This window comes from Triturus cristatus, chromosome 7 (assembly GCF_964204655.1).
Source record: "Triturus cristatus chromosome 7, aTriCri1.1, whole genome shotgun sequence".
In the NCBI taxonomy this organism is placed as follows: Eukaryota; Metazoa; Chordata; class Amphibia; order Caudata; family Salamandridae; genus Triturus; species Triturus cristatus.
The window spans coordinates 707,655,666-707,677,818 of record NC_140590.1 but is presented as its reverse complement, the minus strand read 5'-3'; the positions used below and the strand labels follow the sequence as shown (position 1 = coordinate 707,677,818).

The window sequence follows — 22,153 nt, the reverse complement described above, 5'->3', positions numbered from 1 at the left end:
AAGAGTTAGCCTCTATAACATCCTGAATTTCCCAGCAGAATGTATCAGTGCCGGGCCCTTAAAGGAGCTTGGTAGGAGCTGTAGAGAAAATAGAGAAGAGATCAGCTTACAAGAAACAGTCTGAAAAGCAAGGTGTTTCGCTGACAGGTTATATGGCAATTTTCGGTAAAGTTAAAGCAGTGCCATGTGTAGATGTGATAAGAGTGCAGTGTTGTCGCAAGGACACCCCCAAAGAGACATACACCAGGCTCTGGCAAGCTTCCCTTACAGGGTTTTATTTCCCAGCTTAAAAAATTACCCAATCAATACAAATAGTAAATATCAGAAATAACAAAATGATGGATCATAAAAACATTGAAAATATATATTTTAAGAAAATAAATATTTCAGTTAAATATGTGCAAACCTCCCAGATATTTGCATAAAGTGTCAGAGCTTAGGAGACATGCTAAATTCTGTTCGGACTGTAGTTCCTCTTTCCATGCATTAGACAGACAACGAGTTGGTTGGTCACTCCAATACCTTATATTCTTTCTTGCTCTATTGTAAAATATAGTAAAACCAGCAAAACCACTACTTTTAACATGGCAGTATCACACATCTGCCGCTTTCATCCTAAACCTCATCTCCATCTTCAGATACATTTTCATGTTCTCGTCCGTGACATGTTCTTCAATGGCAGCCAATGCCCTCTCGCCACCATTGTGGTAATGTTGTAGCAGGTCTTCAGCATACTGAATCCAAACACAGTTCTGACATCCACTCATGCAGCAATGTGCTGGAGTGGGGACTGAGAGGGGCTGAAAGAACGCATCATGATCTGATACAGCATCTACTGCAACTGAATCAGAATCCTGTTTTATGGGCGATCCAGTAGTAGATTCTGAAGAAATACTCACTCCTCCATCAGGTGAATGGATGTTGTTTTTGGGCCCCCTCTGCTTAGTTTCAGAGCAAAAGTTAGCAATCAGGCTGAGGGTGTTAATAAAGTTTCTATCAGATTTAGCTACGGAGGAAGGTGGGGGAGTCTGCAGTGGTCTGAACCTCCAGTAATACCTAAACAGTTTCAGGGTTCCCCATGACATCTACAAATAAAAAACATAAAGACATAAGGTTAATTTTATAGGAGTAAAAATTACATCGCTTACGCTTAATTTTCAGCTAATTCCACCTAGGTTTCATTTAAATTGGTAAGGCGAAACAACCTCATATATATGTTTGACTATCCCAATCCACATTGCTTTGCCTTACTATAGATGTTCCCCCTTGTGTGTGTTTATTTTTTAAGCCATTTTTGCAGTTGGGTGCATTTCAGGTGAAATCTCAGAAATTGGTACTAATTCAGTTATTAAAAAAGTCGTCTAGGTAATAATGGTACAATAAATGTAGTGCTCATGAAGGATGTCAAGAATATAAAACTGTCCAAAAAAATGATTCTCTGAAAAGGGGACAGTGTACTCTAAGCTAAACATCTGAGCTCACAGGGCAATATATTAGGAAGCTCTGTTTGAGGTACAAATATCAATTATTATTAAAAATATAACTGGTGATGTAAATGTCTGAGGCACCATTGTCTGATAGTTCAATCATCCAGCACCTGGATGAATATAAACTTCCACCATTAGAGATCCTACCCAGATTTGCCAGAAACGAAGTAAAAACTAAAGGTATTAAGGCACAATCCCGCTTGACAATATGGAGTCCGCAGAAAGCAACAAACATAATATGTATGCTATAGAAACCTATACCTTCTCAAGACAAGGTTACCCCAATGTTAATATGCACGCATAGGAAGAGGAGGTTTTTATGCCATTTATTTTTTTGTATCTTCCCTTTAAGGACTTTGATGGCTCCTGGACTTTAAAGGGGCAAATCTACAGTTTCTGCAGGATGTGTAAATCAGACTATGAACCCATTGAACATATTATATGTCTCTGTCCATCATTGTTAGAGGCACTGAAAAATACCTCAAGCCCATTTCTACAGTGGAAGGTATCAGAACAATTTCAGAAGCACTGTCACTTTGTTGTAAAAGCAAGAACTAAAACTTCTAGCACATTTGGTAAAATGTATAGGTCACACGTGTGGGAAAATGGTTCTGAGACTGAAGATGATGGGAAGGATTAATGTATTAGTTTGCACTTTTTAATTGCAGTTTGTATTTTTATGATAAATTATTTAGTAGGTCATGTTTTTAAGCTATGTAATTAATTGTATATGGATTTAATGAAATTTAAACAATACATTTATTTCATTCATTAGACTTACAACTATAAACTCATCTGTTCAGTATGAAAACCCACATGCAGCACATGCTTTCCTGGGGGGGGGGGGTCCAATTTAATTAAACATTAAACTTCTCTTCTCCATCTCAGATACGATAGGCTACTAAAGATAATGCTACTGGCAAATTATGCCTGAACTTTGAATTATGTATACTGGCTACAGATATTGATAATCAATTTAGAATGTGCCATTCAATGTAATCAATTCTTTTGAGGTCTGTTCCATGTACCACTGAAATGCTTTAGATGGAGACATTTTATTTAGTAAAGATGAAAAGGGTTGGCAGCTGCGATTGCCTGTAGCCTCCACGTTATCCCTCCAGAAAGGTTTTGTGGCCACGCAGGCCTCAACAGATTTCCTTGAGGCGGGCTCCATTTTCCTAAGCTGTGAATCCCAACCCTTTGTAGACTTTTTTGAGACAGGAAGCCTTTACATAAGTAACCACCTCTGCCCTTAACTCTTCATTAGTCATCCAGCAGCAGGTGGTCCCTGCACGGGCTGCACCCATCCATCCATCTATCTATCTCTCTCTCCCCCCTCTCTCCACCCCCCTTTCCTTCAATTGTTTACGCATATTTTGAAAGTACATGAGTGGGATGAAAGTCAAACATAGACATCTTTAGCAGGAAACCTGTTGAAATAATTCACCAGCACTGAGTCACATAGTAGCCTTTGTGCTCGGTCTTGTGCACCATGCAATTTTCCCTGGGACCATTATGCTCGTCACTTTTCTCTCTTGAGGAAAATGTGATTGTGTTTATTGATCACTACTTTTATTGAGTGAGCTCTGATAGTACCCTTGTGTGCTCTGTACCAGTGATGTCACTTTCTATGAGGATGGCCACAAAGACAGTTTACCTCTGGAAACCGTAAAAATTGACTTCAATACGTATCAAAATTAGCTATGCACAAATCAACCAGTGATGATCTAGGTTCTAGTCTAACCAGAAAACATTTGGTTGTGGTGCATCTTCAGCGATATGTTGATTATTCTCTACTCCAAGGTATTTATGAATAGGACAGCAGTGGCAGAGCTATTTTGTTGGGTGGGGTGGATTAGGCTTAGAGGTTTTCCAGCGACACTGAGCTTCCTAGCTGTTCCTGGCACATCCATAGGGCAAAACCCGAAGTACGAAGATTTGCTATGTGCACTTTTGCAAATTAACTGCTTGCATTTCCAATTCAAATGCACTTAATTCAACCATTATTATTAAAAGTTTTAATTGGCATATCTTGGAGTAGTATGCCATCAGTAGTGGGACTAAAAATTTGTTTTTAGATGTAGACACTGTGGTACTTCAACGCCATTGAGAGCAAAGGTATTAGCATTGTTTATGTACGGGGCAAGGGTACATGGAACTGCAAACTCAGAAGCTGACAAAGTATTATTGCTATGTTGCTAGCACTGGGGCACAATGATGTATTAATGCCATTTTCTGTTACTGCCCTTCGTTCCTCTTCCCAGTACTGGCGAGGTTATATTTTGGATGAAGGTCCAGGGATTGCAATGTGAGGGGAGGACTTACTTTATGCTGGCTCTTTCCGAGACCTCAAACTTGGAATGATTTAAATCAGCGTGGAAGATGGCACTCTGTTGAAACTTAAAGTGTGATTGGGATCTGCAACACAACACAACAAATGAATGTGCAGCAATTCACTTGCTCTAATGTCAAGCAAAACACTCACTTCTCGCTCAGTGCATGGCTGTACTTTTTTAAATTTTAACACCCTGCACTTGGAATATGTGTGCAAGCTAGCAATCCAACAAACTGTGATGTCAGAACCCCTTTCAGAGGACCACGGGGCACGCAGGGGTTACTGGGCCCAACCGTTGGGGTTTCGGCATTTTACCCCTGATGTCTCTGGGCCCTACCTACTATGGATCTTGAGCAACTGGGCCAAGCACCCCTTATGCACTTGACTCTCAGTGGTAGCTATAGTCAAGCAGTCCAAGGCTCCCTATGGGGGTGGTGGTGGTGGTGGTGGGGAAGGGAGTGTGAATACAATTCAGTGAACACGACTCAAAACTCAAAGAGCGCACAGCAGTGTCAATAAATCAATATCCAGTCAAATACTTAGTCTTGAGTTCCTCACTTGGGTGAGATGCACACACGGTGTCTTTCTCAGCTGCACTGGGGCTGCTCTGGCTCAATCCTCAATGCTTCGTGGTGACCAATGGGTCACGGCTCACATTTCTCGGGTGACCGCTGATCCCTGTAACCACCTAGGTATTGGCAGCTCTTTCAGGCATACATCGTTGCTGTTAACTCTAGTGGCCAAGATGTCAGCCCTTACCACACGGTAGTCCATCCTGACATATGAAGTCGCTGCTAGGCTCCACTCAAGCTCCTGCCCTTTGTATCCCGCAATAACTTTCACAGCGGCTACTTCTGGCAACAGGTGCCACACTGCTTTACTTTCTCAGCACGGTACTCTGCTCATGGCGGCCATCTCCTAGCATACGGGGGTCACTGACTGGATTCTGCACACAGGCAGCAACCCAATAAGTGCAGCAGCCGTCTCCCCACATCAGCAGTCCATGCGATTGGCTCCCTACTGGACCTCGCTCCCGCCAATGCGTTCATTATCCTCATAGGGCACACTGGTCTTGGCAAGCAGGCAGGCGCTGGTGTGACAGCAGGTGGTCTGGGTTTCTGTGGGTGATGACCCTCACCCAGAATGGGGACTAGCAGGCCTTGGCCCCCAGTACTGGCCTAAGGCAGAAATCTTGCAGAGCTTCCCCTCCTCACACAGCCCATCTGGCTGCTTAGCAGATGACAAATTTTGGGGTCTTAATCTTCCCTTCTTATAGTCCATTTCCAGACACCAAATGTGATTTAGGGTCTGGGTCTTTGAAGTTTTCTGTTGAGGTTCAGCTTCTTCTGAAGTGTACACTTTTCTCACTCTTCTTCCTCTTGACAGGCTGTCTGTCACAGCAGGAGAGACTCTAAAGCTGACAGACCCACAACACACGATATGGGAGTGACTAGAGTTCACACCTGGATGTCAGCTACAGTGATATGTGCATCAAAAGGTCCTACTCTTTAGGATTCTCTTATCAGCCCCATCTCCTTCCTCAAATGTGTCCAGGTCCTTTCCTTGTGATCTATCACTGAATCAAAGACCACCCTTTGATGTATACGAGGAGTCTCTCTATCCTTTCTCAAGTGTGTCCCAACCAGCTCACAGTATTGCAGCAATACACAAATCTGTCTGGGTGTTGCCATTCATGTCATCACAAGGCAGGCTTGGGCTTTCCAAAATGGAACCCAGGGCCCTCCATGTATTGTACCATTACAGGCACACTTGCACTCAGGATATAGAAAGAGCAACTACGCTATTCAGTACTGATACCTCTATGCATTGTGCCATCACAGTCACACATACATTGAGCAGACACATTTGTTCTGTGCACACAGCTCAGTACTGTAGCCTTTCTGTGTGTGCCATGGTGTGCTAATGCAAACACAAACACTGCCAGTACACACATCCGATATGCATGCACTGCACAACACTTTACCTTTCATGTATTGTACTTCTTGCAAACACACATACACCCTGCACATGATTTCACTATACACCCACTGCACAGCACTACATCTCTCATGTAATGTATTCCTCTCATGTATACATCCAACGAGTACACTCGCTCACCATGCATGCACTGAACAGCACTGCTGTATTAATGTACAGTACCCTTCCCAGGCACACATACACTAAGGGCAGAGATGCCACTCCCGTGCTGCACAACACTATATCCAACTGATCTAGTCCAAGGGTGAATTAATCACATAGTAGTAGAACTTTAAAAAAGGTGAGTGAGCCTGTATCCATCACTCCAGTGACAGGTTTAAAAGGACCTGTTCACTTCTAGTGATCACTAGACGGTATGCTGCCACCACAGCGCTCATGCTGCTTAACTCTTGGTGAAGGCAGTAGACTTCCACCACTATGAAGGTAGCGCTTTGGACACCCCTACTGGTACAATAAAACAGCAATCAGGGATAAAGGCCTATGGTATGGCACACAAGCCTGATCGGTGTACGCCTACGACAACAAAAGTCTGAATTAGGGATCCAGATAACAGTATATATAATAATACGTTATTCGGTATAAAAAAATACCATAAAAGTAGATAACAGTACAGTTAGGCACTCAGGGTAGGGACATTTCCAGCTCAACAGGCGATAAAGTCATTTTCATTAGATTCAGCTCTGAAGGAAGGTAGGTGAATCTTCAGTATTATCAGAACCCTGTGCAATTTCAACAATATTAGGGTTCCCTATGTGTTCTTAAACATAAAAATAAATACAAAATAGGAAAGAAGCATCTTATTAAGGAGTATATATGTCCTAATCTTACATATGGTATACTACTTCTGAGCTTTCTTATTGGACTATACTACACTGTACAGTTCAGAATCGGAAGAGACATTGCGGCAGGGTACAGATTCAGGCTGGGCACAGACTTCATTGATAAGGTGAAGCGGCCACCTAATGCACAGGTTAGCTGTAGCAACTTTCTTTTGGATTATTTATGGATTCAAGGAGGACATGTTAGGGTTTCACCATATCTGCCCTCCTGTTCTTGTTAGCAAAAGAACCATTGACACAGACCATCCGCCAATCATATTCCATAGCTGCAACTGGTGCTGCTGCTGGATCCTCAAACATATTGCTATACACAGACAATATAATGCTTACGTTATTCAACCTGCAAACATTACTTATGGCCCTTAAGAATACGATTGAGGATTTATCCATCATCTGAGGCTGTGGAGTGAACTGGGATAAAAGTGAGGCACTCCCCATGGCCTGAGTCACAAGACCTGCCTCTATTAGTGATTACAATTTCTGTTAGAAGAGAGAAAGATTGAAATACATGTGAGAAAGGGTTTTGGAAAGTATGGTGGAAGACAATCAGCTGATTACTAAAATGGCCTACGACTATGTGAGATGGAATCATTTAAACTTATCACTTTGGGGTAGGGCGAAAACTGTCAAAGTTTTGCGGCCCCAAGCTCTATGTATGTGATGGTTATGCTTCCCCTGACACTACCTCTTAGGACGCTACAAACCATAGATAGATGTATAGATATATGATCCTTTATATGGGGGCCGACATGACCTAGGCTGACACACTCAAAATTGATGGCCAGTAGACCGCTGGGGAGATTAGGCTTGCCTATCGTTCCACATTAATCCCATGCATTACATCTTTTTTTTTTTTTTTTTTTGTGTTTTAAAAGTTTTATTGAACAATAAGTCGATTACAAGCACGGGCCTACAACCACCAGGGCCGGCCGCTAAGTACAGAATGAAATATACATTTATCAAAGCTGCAGTCGGTTCCCGGGGGTCGGCCCCGTAGTGAGTCCGGATAGTTCTAGAGGCACAGGAGACTTAGATCAAACAAACACAGAAAACTAAAAGAAAAACAAAAGGCGAGGCATAAAGACAAACGGCGCAGGGCAGGCTTCCTCCGGGGAACTCCAGGTCAGACCATTAAGCAGCACACGACAGGAAGGAGTACCGGGAGGCTGGGGACGGGGGGGGGGGGGGCCAAGGGAACTGAACGTCCATATATAGTCATTCCAAAAGGTGCCCGGAACCGTCAAGGGTCAGGGGGACATGGCGATATCGGTGTCCACCAGGGGGGGCGTACAGATACCCCCGCGATAAGCATTCCACTGCCCCCAGATTCTGCCCCATGCCCCCGGCTTACCACGGGCAACATACACAGTCTTCTCCCTGAACATACACCAGTCCATATTCTCCTTCCATACTGACACGGTGGGCGGCCGCTGGGCACCCCAAAGCTGCGCTATATCTCTCTTGGCAATCATGTTCCCCAGGGCCGCCCACCGAGTCTGAGCCGCGCTATAATCATTGGGCTCCCACACATTCAGAACACAACGACGCACCTCCGGCAGCAGCACAACCCCAGTGACCTGTCCCATAACCGTATGTACCCGGCGCCAGTAGTCCGCCACCTCGCGGCACTCCCACAGAATATGGAGAAAGGTGGCACTGAGCCCACAACCCCGCTTACAGAGCCCATCGTCGGAATATCCCATCGAGACCAAGCGAGGACCCGTCACATACACCCGGTGAAGAATCTTAAGCTGTACCAACCGGAGACGGGCCGGAATGGCGACCTCTTTGGGGGACGACAGTGCAGACTGCCAGTCCTCGTCGTCCAATTCCACCCCATCCCCCGTCCACGCCTCCCGAAGGCGCACCAAGAGGTCAGCCCGATGATTAATCAGTTTCTTATAAATTAAAGAAATAGTGCTGTCCGGGACATGTCCGTCAAGTATGCGGTCCTCGAGGGGCGAGGAAACCGGGATCGTGGTCCCCTCTCCAAAGACCGAGAGCAGGGCGTGTCGAACCTGGGCATAGCGGAAGAACTCCCTATCCGTAAGCTCATATTCGGCCTGAAGAGCCGCGAAAGTCTTAACCGCGCCCTTATGCCACAGGTCTCCCACTTTGCTGATGCCAATCGTGTCCCACTGGTCAAACCCCTTCGTAGTCCAGAGGCTCCCCAGGCGATCGGAGGCAAACAAAGGAGTAGCACATGTCAGTCGCTCACCCCAGCCCGTGGCAGCAGTGGCGGCCCTCCAGGTCCGCACAGCAATCTTAGTAGGACCCGTAAGGGTCCGGCCAGCCGAGCGGGAGTACAGCGCCCTGTTATAGTCCCCGCCGGGAAGCAGGAACTTGTCCATCTCATACGCCGGGTTCAGGCCAGGCGCATACGTGGCATGGTTGATGGCCGAAAGCTGCGCGGCCCAATAATACCTGCGAATGTCGGGAAGCGCGATGCCCCCGTCATACCAGGGGAGAGTAAGCTTAGCAAGAGCAATACGCGCCCGCCCGTCCCACACCAGTCTCCTCTGCAGGCTCTCTACCTCCCGAAAGTAGGCCACTGGGATGACGTCGAAGGAATTCTGGAGTGCATAGAGGAACCTGGGAAGGGACATCATTTTGAACAGCGCGGCCCGACCCAGCGGGGACAGGGGCAGCCTGCACCACCGGGCCGTATCCTCTCGCAATCGCCGAAGCGGTCGCAGGAGATTCAGCTCATAGCGAGCCACCGGGTCCAGCGAAACGTATATCCCCAGGTACTTAAAGCCGCTCAGTGATACCTGGATCGGAAGCCGAGGCGGTAGGAGTGGAGGACCACCGGAGATCGGATAGATGCAGGATTTAGACCAATTGATCGTGAGACCCGAATTATTCCCAAAGGAAGTCAGAACGTCAAAGAGGACGTTGAGCGACTGCCGCGGTGAGGTGAGATATAGGAGAATATCGTCCGCATACAACGAAACCCGATCTTCAAAGCCCGGGGCCCACCGGATCCCTTGAAGCGAGGGCTCCCAGCGGAGCCAAGCCGCGAGTGGCTCCAGGGCGAGAGCGAAGAGCAAAGGGGACAACGGGCATCCCTGCCTCGTGCCCCTGCCGAGGGCAAAGGGCCGCGAGACCCGCCCGTTCACCACCACCTGAGCCATGGGCCCCGTGTACAGAAGCTTCACCCAGCCAATAAACCCTTCCCCAAAGCCAAATTTAGCCAAGACAGCCCAGAGGAATGGCCACTCGATGGTGTCAAAAGCCATCGTGGCATCCAAAGAAACCAGCACGGCCGGTTCGGAGAGGAGCTCCGCCCTGGCAAGGGCGCCATGAAGACGCCGCAAGTTAAGAGCGGTGTTACGATGCGGGATGAATCCGCATTGGTCCGGATGAATCAGATCGCACACGACGCTCAACAGACGATTGGCAAGGACTTTCGCCAGGATCTTAGGCTCCGCATTTAGCAGTGAAATAGGCCGGTAAGAAGTACAGCGATCTCGCGGCTTGTCCTCCTTGGGGATAACGACTATCGTGGCCAAACGCTGATCGGCCGGGAGGGAACCCGCCGCCAGAGACTCACGGAACATGCGACTGAGGAAGGGCGCAAGCTTGTCAGGGCGCAATTTATATAGCTCAATGGGCAGACCGTTGGGACCCATAGCCTTGCCCGAGCGAAGGGAGCGGATCGCGGTCGCTATTTCATCCACCGACAAGGGGGCGTCCAGCCGCTCACGGTCCTCAACGGACAGGCAGGGCAAGGCGATATCCCTCAGTAGAAGGCGAGAGTCGTCCTCATCCCTGTCAGTCACTGGGGAGTACACAGCCCGGAGGTGGTCGGCAAAACATTCCACAATCTCGCCAGGCTCCGTCACACACACACCATCCGCAGCACGCAACTCCGGGACCACACGATTCACTCTCTCCTTCCTATCCAGCCACGCGATCAACTTTCCCGCCTTGTCCCCGGCATCGTACAGTCGACCCTGCTGCTCCCTATACATAGTTTTGGCCGCGTCAGTGACCAGGGACCTATATTCAAACTGTTTCAGGCTGAGGGCATGGAGCCCGTCCGGAGTAACATTCGCCTCCAAGGCCGACTCCAGCCCCAAGATGTCAGTCTCCAGCCTCACCACTGCCTCTCTCTTGACCCTCTTAGCCACCACTATCTGGGAAAGGGCGTGTCCGCGGATCACGGTTTTAAAGGCTTCCCACAGGGACATTGCAGAAGACACCGACCCCTCGTTATCCAGGAAGTATTGGTCCATAGCCTTAACCAGGCTGTCACGAGTCATAGGGTCTCGCAGGTACCATGGGTTAATGGGAGCGATCCGCCCTGCAGACCGCGGCCCGGTGTCAAAAACAAGCCACAGCGGAGAATGGTCGGAGATACCCCGCGCCAGGTGCCTGACCTCTCGAATCCGACCAGTCTGCGCCGCGGGCATAAGGAAGTAGTCTAACCTAGAGAGACTCCCATGCGCCCCCGAGTGAAAGGTGAATTGACATTGGGTCGGATGCATCAATCTCCAACTATCCACCAGGCCGAAGGTCTCCAGCATCCCACCCAGCCATGCCTGGGCAGCGGGGAGGGTCCTTGGTGGGTGACGATCCAGTTCACCCGAAACCACAGAATTAAAGTCCCCGCCCATGAGCAGGAGGCCGTCCGGAAGGTCAAGCAGCATTCGACCCAAGTCAGTGAAGGTGGAGTTCTGGAGGCCCGGGGGGACGTAAACTGAAACCAGGGCAAGGGGCTGCCCCTCCCACCTCCCAATCAAACACACGTAGCGCCCTCTGTCATCCGAGACTATCTTAGTGATCTCCACCGGAAGTGAGGTTCGCAGCAGAATGCCCACCCCCCTGGAACCAGTTGTGAAACCAGAATGGGCCACGAGGCGGTATCCCCCCCTGTTCATTGCATGACAAACATTGCCCACCAGATGCGTCTCCTGGAGAAACACCACATCAGGAGTCAGACGACGCAAATATTGCAGTACTACACCCCGCTTGATACGGTCCCCCAACCCATTGACGTTCCATGACATAAGCCTCAACCCGTCCCCCCCCATCCCCCCCAATAGATCAAGGGTCCCCCAGCCTGCAGCACAGTTCCCAAATGTGGACAAAAATCAGTACCTCGCCCTGTAAACAAAAAACACACAGCAAAACAAACCCTCCTCCCCCCCAACCCCACCCCAGGACCAACTCCCCCCACCCTGCACCCCTGCGGGCCAAAAAACCCCCCCAACTTGCAGTGTGCCTGTCGCCCCACTAACCCCATTCTACGAAAAGAACCCCGAGGAGGTAAGGGACCCGTCCCCGCCCGCCCCCCTCACTGGTCCTGGTAAAACACAATATGCAAATGAAATAAGACCCGATTGTACTGTGCAAAAAGGCAAAATCAAGGACCAAAAGTCATTCTAAAGGGGACCCATCACCTGCGGTGCCCGCAGAGGGTCCGGGACGGCCACCTCCGTCCGGCAGAGAGTCCAGCCAGTCACTTGCAGCCACAGGAGAGTCAAAAAAGGCTGTCCGATCCCCATGTTCCACTCGGAGTTTTGCAGGGTAGAGCATCGAATACTTTAGGCCCAGCTCACGGAGACGACGCTTCACCCCTTGGAATCCCATCCGTTGTTTCTGGACCAGTTGCGTGAAGTCCGGGTAAAAATTGATGGTCGAGTTCTCATGTCGAACCGGGCCGTGGGTCCGTGAGGCCTGAAGAATAGCGTCGCGGTCCCTGTAGTAGAACAGTTTGGCCACGATAGGCCTCGGGGGGGCCCCCGGCCGTGGCCGACCGCCCGGAACTCGATGGGCCCGCTCCACGGCAAAGAACTTACTTAGGCCAGCCGAGGACAACTGTTTCAGGATAAGTTCCTCGACCACGAGGTCAACCGGGCGGCCGTCAGAGGACTCCGGTACACCTATGACGCGGATGTTGTTGCGTCGGGCCCGTCCCTCGAAGTCCTCAAGCCGCCGGGCCATATGGTCGTTAACCACCCGAATGTCTCCAAGCGCGGCCCGCAGATCCGACACATCCGCACCGAGGGTGGAGGTCCGTGCGTCGAGAGCCTGGACCTTCTCGTTAGTTTTGGAGAGGTCGGCCCGGATCAGGGTGACATCGATCGCGACAGTGTCAATCTTACGGGCCAGGGCCTCATATTGCGTCGCGATGGTTTCCCTGATGCCATCAATGGCGCCCATAATGTCCTGCAAGGATAGTTCCGTAGTGGCGGTCGCGCCTCCTTCCGCAGTATCCGAGGGGAGGCCAGCAGCGCCAGAGGGCCCCCTGCCCTGGGTGTAACGGTCCATGTTATTGCTCTGGACTGCCCCCCCGCGGAGGGAAGCCTTGGTCTTGCGGCCCTCGGGACCCCCTTTGCCCCCCATGTGAACACGGTCACCCGAGGGGACCTCCAATCAAGAGGTGTAAGGCACCAGCAAGAAGACCACAAAATGTCGGTATAGGGGGTCCGAGGCGATAGGCGCTCTAGTGGCAGATGAAAGAAAACCTCATGCAGAGGCCCAGGAAGCACCTCTCCACCCCGAGCGCACCTCCCTGCCGGTCTCCTGAAGTGCAAAACCGAAACCGAAAGTGGTGGATCGGCAGCTGGCACCGCGCTGAAGCCGCTGTTGTTCAATTGCAGCCCGGTCCCTCGGGTCACCTTCACCCCGGTCACCTCCGTCGGGTGGGTCCCAAAAGTTCCGACGACGACAACTCAGGATTCCCAGGTCCGATTTGAGTTTTGAAAAGAGATATACGCTCAGCTGGTCTTTATCTCCCAGATTCCATAAGCCAAGTCAGGATATTCTCAGGATAAATTCCGAGGAGCAGAGAGGGTCCGGGGAGCCCTGTGCTCACGCGACCATCTTGGATGCGCGCTAGGCTCCTCCATGCATTACATCTTTGACAAATAACTTACATAATGTGCGGGAAGCAGGGAAACACCACTATGGGCATTAATAGAGAGAGGTTCACATGGGGCTGGACCTGATTAGAAGCTCCTTTAGTCATCTAAAACAACAGCATTGGTATCTGCAAATCCAATGATTCAGACAATGTTGAGAACATGGCTTTTCTCCATAAATTGTTTTGCAGTGACCCTAAAATTCACAAGAGATTGCCCATTTAGGTAATTTCTGGAAAATATGTAGAGGGTTACACACTACTGACTAGTGTTTTCCCCTTTATGAGCTTTGCTCTGCCATATATCTATCCACTCGCTCACATTAGGCTCAGCTTCCTAAATGAGTTCTGTTGCCACCTAGTCACAAGGGACCTGGTTGCGATGAACTTTGCATGTGGATATCAAGAACTCTCCAGTTTCTGGGATAGGTAAGTCAAGTCAGATCCATTTTAGGAAACAATGGGAGCTGGAAAGCCCTTCCACACTGAATACTGGTGGGTTCTAACCCATATTACAAGGTTAAGTACCTATCTCTGAACCCCTTCTGTGAAGCCCCACCACTCAAAAAAAGCTTGAGTCACCGGACATCCGTCTCATAGCAAATAGCGTGCCTACTGAGTAACAACAGGTCTTCGGGGTCCTATTATGTGCTAATGGTCAGGACGATCAGCATTAATAAATGTTGACCAGGGTAATGGCCCTCCGACCCTGCAAAGAAGATTAAAAAAATATGTTCCAAGGATACGTCTTCATTCAGAAACTGCGAATCTCATGTACTTTGCAAAATTTCTGAAAACAAGACAAGGCGGTTGAGCTTTTATGGTCAGAGTGGTTCAGCTTTGGAATAAACTACCAGCCGCTTTAAGACCTGCAGCTGACCTACTGTACTTTAGGAAGGTCATAAAAACCTGGCTCTTTCCCATGTAATTATCTTGCACCGATCTGGCCTTTCTCGATAGCAGTTTGCTCTCATGTCTAAATAGATGTTCCCAGCGGCACCTGTATGGTAATAGTGCACTCTATAAATGTTATAAATCTAAATAAATAAATAACTCTAAATAAAACAAATTGACTACACTTCATGGAAAACTGACACCTTGTGATTCAGCCTGTATAGGATTCATTCAAAAAAGGCCATTTTGTACATTTCCATCACCCTTTCTTCTACAGTTGTAACATGCGGGGACCACCAGTTTTGGAGAGTACATATTTTTGCCTTAGCCAGGGCAGTAACCAGCCATCGTATATAATGGGTATGCAAGCTTGGACTATCTACAGTGTTGTGCAGTAATACTAATTTTTCTGTGAGCTTTACCATTTCATCACAGTGCTTATTCAGATTGGTCTCCATGGAAGTCCAATACCACTGTAAGCAGGGCAATGCCCCAAAATGTAGAGCAAATGCCACCCCAGGTTTTTACATCTCCAGCATGCTCATTTAGCTAGCAAGCCAGCCAAGGCTAGTTTCTAATGGGAGCAATGACCGTTTTGTGGGATCTTAAAATAACGTTTCAACCAGGACTGTCTAATGCCTAAATTGTGCAGTTCCATAATATTGTCCCAGTTCTCATCTCTGCACTAAGGGTGCACTTGTATTTTCTAGTTTAACTTGAGTTGGGCCTCTAAGGGTTTAGAGCATAGTTGTCCCACCATTGTTTTGTAAAGGCCTGACATAACACCCATGTGGTGCCACCCCCTATAGACGCAATGAATGTAATATGGTTGATTCCTGGAGTTCTCCTGGGGTAGCTCCTAATCCGCTAGTTAGGCAATGACTCAGCTGGATATATTTCCATTTTTGGGAAAGAACTGAATCAGTAATATGTTAATTTTTTCTTTTGGTTTTCTTTGTACTTATTGAACGACATTGTTCAACAGTTACTGTGTGGTGTAATACATTTAAAATGGAATAAACAATTACACATTTAAAATAGAAAAAACAATTTTATAAAAAAGGAGATTAAACTATCCTTAGTCAAAGGATGAGGAGCAGACACAGAGGCTTCCATAAATAAAATGTTTTAGTTGTATCCTTTCCATAAAATTCTGTAATCTGAATGTAAATATATTTTTTTTATATAACTTTCAATTTTTGAACTGAACCCTTGATCTGTCATAAAAGCTGTGAACGGTCTCGACTACAGATGTAACTCATTTAGATCCAAGATGAACAGAAATACAAGATCAACAAGATTGAAGCACTTATCCAGCATGCTAACATGCCTTCCTATATTGTGTAGAAAGCGTGAATACACCAAAATGTTGGAATTTACCCTGTACTTCCCGCTGACACAGAACTCTGGATTTCATAGCTCTGAATAATATAGAATAAAAATATGGCAGATGAGGGCGGGTCATTCTAAATCATCTGGGGACAGTTTTACAGATAATCTAGACTGCGTAGGGTACATGCAGAAGAACCGGATTGAGGCGCTGACCCAGGCGACCATAAGGATAACATCAAGGATAAGATGCCCCAAATAGGAACACACTCTGACGCACATAGAACTTGTATCTACAGTGGGTTCCCAGATAAAAGAGATCAAGAGGCAACTGGTAGAGTTGAAGAAACCTATCCCTCTCGTGACGGGAAGTCGGTAAATAAATTGTACTACTCAGACAATAATGATGCTATTCACAAAGATGACCATATTAGAGAATATCATCCCGTAAGGTAGAGGTAATAAATACTGGCACCTCTTCCTATACCTAATTAAAACTCTGAATTTTCCAAAGCCATTTCTTCAACTGTTCAAATCATCTCACCTCTTTTAACGGAGACTGGTAAGCAAATAAGAACTACTGTAACATGCAGTGAGCGGAATATCAGCTTCACTCTTCACTCAAAACATTAGTGGATTTCCAGTTAGGCTAGGAGTACAAATGACATCCATAATAGGAATGGGACTGGTGAAAGATGGCAGGATACAGAACTTTAAACCAACACAAATGCAACACCGTTCTCATGAATGTTACAAAGAACATTGGAAGCATTATGCAAAAAGATCCTATTATGGGTCGGGAAAAGACTGCCCCAGAAAGGAATACTAAAAGTGACCTGAAAATTCTGAAGAGAATTAAGGGACCACTAGTATTCATATATAAACTCTGTTATCATTGGTGTCACGGAGAGCAACTTGACGCAATATTTGAGGCATAGTTTGAATTTAAGAAAGATCACTTGGAACATTTCATTATGACATGCTGATCTGCTTCACCATCCAAACAATAATGGTTAATATAAAGGTAAGATCTACTTCCTCACTCCTTTTCGTCTGTCCAGATTAAATTGTTTTTAGCACCATGACCTCTTACTATTGTTTCTATATGCTTTTTCATTGTTTTGTCTCGGATATGTTCTTCCTCCAGACTCGCTGCTAAGACTGTAGGTAGCCTTCTAAAAATGACCTTTTTAATTGAAAGCTCAAAAAATGTTTCTTATCTAGCACCCCACTTCCATATCAGAGTTGTCTCGTTTAAGTTCAACCCCTTTTCATGAAAGCTATTACCTTCCTTTTAAATGCAATCGATTACGTTATGCCTTGTGGATTTTAAATAGGAAGGTCAGTTTCTCTATTACTGATGCATCAATGATCCACAAACTGTCAAAAAAATGATTTTAACCGGATTGTATTATTAACAATGATTACTTATTTCATATCGTGCTTTGTGCCGCAGTTTCTGCAGTTATGAACTCATTAATGAACATACACTTATAACTATTACCTAATTAACTGGTTCTCAATTAACCGACACAGGCCAGATCAGATTCCATCTCAGACCTGTAGATCGCAGCATATGACAATTGTGAACAAGTATTCGCTGAGGAATGTTGTCCAGTACGCCATGCTTTACTTTGCAATACAGTAGAAGGTCTCCTACCAACATTAAAGTTAACAAATAAACCCAAGCAATCAACATTACATCAATTTAGAACATACAACAGAAAGAACACGGAATATTAAAAATAAAGTAATGCTGTATATATGCACAATATTATTACAGCAATATGCGAACATGAAACAAAAGCAGCTACTGTGCGTATTTCGTGATAAACACATCGCAAGTAAAACACAACACAGCGATAGCTTCAAAAGTAAATAAAGCGTATTTTATACTTGTTTATTAAAGAACATAGACGGAGACTGAGTTCAATACCTAGACAATACACAGACACAAGTTTAATAATGATGCATGCCAGGATAGCGATGTCGAGCCGATGACTTAATTATTTGCCAAGCTAGGAAGAAAGGGGAAGTCGTAACTTAGTCTTACCCAACCCGCCTTCGAGATTGCCTTTAAACTATACATCCCAGTCAAGCTGCACTTCGACCCTCAAGGAAACCCATCGCCATCTATGAGGTCACCGTCATCCTGGTCTTCAACAGGCATTCACAGGAAGGAACTACAGACAGTTCTTCCGGGTTGAAACAGACAACGGACTTACCAACTAGCCGCGACGACAAAAAAGTAAAAATAAGAGCCATATTGGAATTGCTGTTCGCGAAAGAAATAGTAGTTGCAGTATAAAGCAAAACAAAATTGGTTATAGTTTCCTATACTAAGGTACGTTAAAACACACCCTAACGTTAATACATTTTCAATGCCAAATAAGTGAATTTATTTCAGCCAAAAGCAGCCATTATACATGGACCGAGGTAGACAGTCATTAGGATTTGTTCAACTGAACATAGGTGAGGGCGGGACAGAGAAGTGCTGACAGACAATGTATCCAATGAGATGGAAGCCTTGTGATGCGCACGAAAGTGCAAAGGTCAATGTGGGAAAGACTCACGAGAAACGAATACAGCAGAGTGGGCACGTGGGACTTGTGCTTGTGGGATCACCGTCTGATTTTTCAGCCGTAGGCATGGGCAAGCAAGGCAAGATAAAAGCAATTGATCCCTTCTGCCCCGCTAGCCGGAGACAGCACATGCAGGAGAGGTAAGCGCACACCCTTTATGGCAAAGAGAACCTCAGATTGTTATATACAACAGAAAAGACTCTGACACGTATTGTATATTGTAGTATAATTGCATTTATATAGCGCTTACTACCAAGGAAGAGGCGTCCAAGCGCTGTTTCAGCGAGTAGCACGCTACTCTGGAACTCCTAAAGGATTAGTGTTGAATTAGTATAGTGAAATATGAAAGTAATTTGAGTGGTGGATATTTTAGTCAGTTATTTGGATTGAGAAGGATAGTGGCGATACAGAAAAGGCAAAAGGTTTGCATTTATATAGTAGCACTTGCTGCCCCTGATGGAGGTGTTGAAGTGCTTTTTCAGGAGGGTTTTGAAGCGCTTTTTCAGCAAGTAGCACGCTACTCCGGAACGCATAAAGGATTATTGGTGAATTAGTATAGTGAAATATAAAAGTAATTTGAGTGGTGGATACGTTAGTCAGTTATTTGGATTGAGAAGGATAGTGGAGGGATAGAAGAAGGAAAAGATTTGCATTTATATAGCGCTTGCTGCCCCTGATGGGGTGTTGCAGCGCTTTTTCGTCGAGTAGCATGCTACTCCGGAACCCATAAAGGATTAGTGGTGAATTAGTATAGTGAAATATGAAAGTAATTTAAAGGGTGGATATGTTAGTCTGTTATATGTATTGAAAAGGATAGTGGAGGGAGAGGGAAAAGCGTAAAACATTTTTTTGGAGCACGTAGCAGTAGGAAGAGGCTTGGGGTGAGTAAAAGGGAGGTGGAGGGGGAAGAGTCAGAGGGAAGGGTTTAGAAAGGCTTGTTTGGGAGATCTGGATAGTAAAAGAGGTACGAGATGATGCAAGGAGGGGTCAAGTAGGAAAGAGTTGAGGCAGGGTTATTTTGGGTCTCATAGTAGTTGTAAGGTGTTTGGGATGAATGAGAGAGTGGAGGCAGAGGATATATTGATAGAGGTATAGGGTGAGAAATAGGGAAGTGCCTTGAATATGCTGAATTAGAAGAAAAGTAATACATATATAGGTACATGGAAGGTGTGCGTATATGTGTGTGTGTATATGTATATGTGTGTGTGTGTGTGTATGTGTGTATATATATATATACACACACACACACACACACACACACACACACACACACACACACACACACACAAGGAAGGTAGTATATGTAAATTAAAGATGCATTTAATAAACTCTGGATATTCAACTTTTAATTAACATTATTTTTTCGTGTAATTCAATAGTGAAGTAATTATAGATAAATAGTTATAACATATTTACTTATTTATGGAGTCTCTTATATACATGTTAAAAACATAGAATAATTGTAACTATCAGTAATATGTATATTTGTTAAGCAGAACTAATGAATATATTTTTAAAAACATAATTATTATACATGTTTATACAAAGCAATACACATATAAAGGTACATATCTATAGTCCAAATAAATGCTTATATACAGAGGGATATGCTGTATATTTCTGTTTTCTGAAGATAAGGTGCTTATCCCTGGATCTTATGTTGGGGGGAGGGGGGTAAATAGTTCCATAGTTTGGCTGCTTCAACAGAGAAGGATGTGCTACCTATGTTTTTTTTCCTTGTATGTTGGGATTTTGTGGCGATGTGGCACTCTAGATCAGAGGTTCGTTTGTAGAATGTATTTGGTGATTTTATTCCTGATTAAGAGCGGTTCTGTTCCATGTTTTGCTTTGTTGGTGATACAAAGCAGCTTGAACAGTGGATCTGCTGGCAACCGGTAACCAATGCAGGGCTTGCAAGGCAGGGGAGATGTGGTCTTGCAGTTTTATATGTAAGAGTAGCCTGGCAGCTGAGTTCTGAATCCGGTGTAGTCTTTTCATAGTCGTTAAAGGGGATCTGTGGTAAAGGCTATTGGCATAATCGAGTTTGGACAGAACAAGAGAGATGGTAGCCTGAACCTTGTGTGGAAATCCCAAATGGGTGATGATTCGTCGCAAAGTTTTTATAGTAACAAAGCTTGATCGTGCTAGTTTGTCCATTTGGGCTTTCATTGATAGCTTGGAGTCCACGGTCATTCTGAGGTTTCTTATTTCCTTCGATACTTTAGGCAGTGTTCCCAGATCATCAGGACACACAGCGAGTGGGTCATAATTTTTCCAATCGCCACACATGAGTATTTCCGTATTGAAAGCATTCAATTTGAGATGGCTCCACGTCATCCTTTGATCCACAGCTCTGAGATAACTGAAAATTGGCAAGTTTCTTATGTCTTTGGGGTATTCCTTTTGAAGGAGTATTTGCGTGTCATCTGCATAGTTATAGCACATGACGTGAAATTGATTGATCAGTGCCGGTAATGACTTCATATAGATGTTGAAAAGCATGGGCGAGATGATAAAGCCTTTAAGGGACCCTGCTTTTGTGAAGTATGCTTTGGACGAGAAAGGGGGGTATGGATGACATTCGTTCTATTGCGAAGGTAGGATGTGATCCAGTCTAGAGTAGAGCAGTCCCCTCTATGCCGGCTTTGTAGAGTCTTTGTATCAGAGTGTCATGGTCAACCGTGTCAAAGGCAACTAAGAGGTCCAAGAGAAGTAGTGCAGCAACCCCGGTGAGGTCAGCTGTGTTCTTCAGGTCATCACAGATGGCAACAAGGGCAGATTCTGTGCCTCTTTCTGGATGGAATCCCGTTTGCAAGTCTGAAAGTATGGCATTATCTTCAATGAATTGTGACATCTGAGCGAATGCTGCTCTTTCTGGGCGAATGCTGCTCTTTCTATCTGTTTGCTCAGGAAAGGTACATTTCTAATTGTTCTGTAGTTGTCAGGGTTCAGCGGGTCCAAGTTTGTTTTCTTCAGTAACGGGCATATGTATGACTTTTTGAGCTCTTCTGGAAACATTCTGGTAGTTAAGGAATTGTTGATGATTCTTCTTACTGGTGTGGCAGCAGAGAGGTTGTTAGAAGAATTGTCTGGAAGATTCGCGGTGAGCACGGGCCAGAAGGGCTGCCGGCAGGCCTGCTTGCTTCGACCAGGTCCATAAATTAATTGTGTTGGAATGAACGGAGAGACTGGGTTTGAGTATTCTTGGATTGTTGTTTTGGAAAAGGGTCAGTGCTGGTGCTGTCTTTGTTTTCAGTATGAGTCCAACGTGTCTGCTTTGGCCGTGTAATGATCTGCCAGTTTGTCTGTGAAATCTTGAGTATCATCAATGACAGAAATACGTCAGTGTAGACACTCAATATAAGCTATGACCATGGTATGTAGGCTGTGGACATCTATTATAACATTGCTCATGTCATAGTGATGCACATAACCATGGGGATGCGAAGAAGGGTTCTAGAGTGTAGGAAGGAGTGGATTTCATTCAGAACCTGACTGGGGGTGAACGAAGATGCACAAAGGTGTTCCTGCTTGAAGTGCTTTATGGGACTCCCCTGATGGTAATTCAGAAATTAATTGCTCTGAGGGTATCACCGGTACCTGGCACCATCCTGAGAATGTTACTAGGTCAGGAAGGACGGTTGTCCTGCTTATACAATTAAATGTTTCTCTGTAGAGTAACAGATCTGTATTACAATTCTAGACTGTAAGAGAGTGGCGATCAGTCGGAACCTGACGAGATGAAGGAAGACGTACCGCTTCCACACGATAGAGCTCGTTGTGATTTGAACCCTTGTCCACACAGTCGTTACAATGGCCTG

At 45.8% G+C, this 22,153-nt stretch overlaps 2 protein-coding genes across 2 annotated transcripts in view; one reads left to right on the top strand and one right to left on the bottom strand.

Annotated features, from left to right (window-relative positions):
• Window positions 1–249: 249 nt before the first annotated feature.
• OXLD1 (oxidoreductase like domain containing 1) lies at window positions 250–17,941 on the bottom strand. The gene is made up of 2 exons (XM_085617369.1): window positions 17,804–17,941; window positions 250–1,085 (listed from the first exon to the last, which is right to left on the bottom strand). Exons 1-2 carry the CDS (start codon window positions 17,837–17,839, stop codon window positions 594–596), a joined length of 528 nt encoding a protein of 175 aa, XP_085473495.1. The 5' UTR covers window positions 17,840–17,941; the 3' UTR covers window positions 250–593.
• A 311-nt stretch (window positions 17,942–18,252) lies between these two features.
• Window positions 18,253–22,153, top strand: part of CCDC137 (coiled-coil domain containing 137) — a 46,997-nt gene continuing 43,096 nt past the window's right edge. Inside the window, exon 1 of the mRNA XM_085617368.1 lies at window positions 18,253–18,472. Coding sequence (XP_085473494.1) covers window positions 18,255–18,472 — 218 coding nt within the window. The 5' untranslated portion in view covers window positions 18,253–18,254. The remainder of the gene's footprint in view (window positions 18,473–22,153) is intronic.

Coding starts and splice junctions, on each gene's coding strand:
- OXLD1 (XM_085617369.1), bottom strand. CDS start 17,839: ATGTATAGTTTAAAGGCAATCTCGAAGGCGGGTTGG. Junction 1,086..17,803: donor CAATCTCGAAGGCGGGTTGG/GTAAGACTAAGT, acceptor TTTTATTTGTAG/ATGTCATGGGGAACCCTGAA.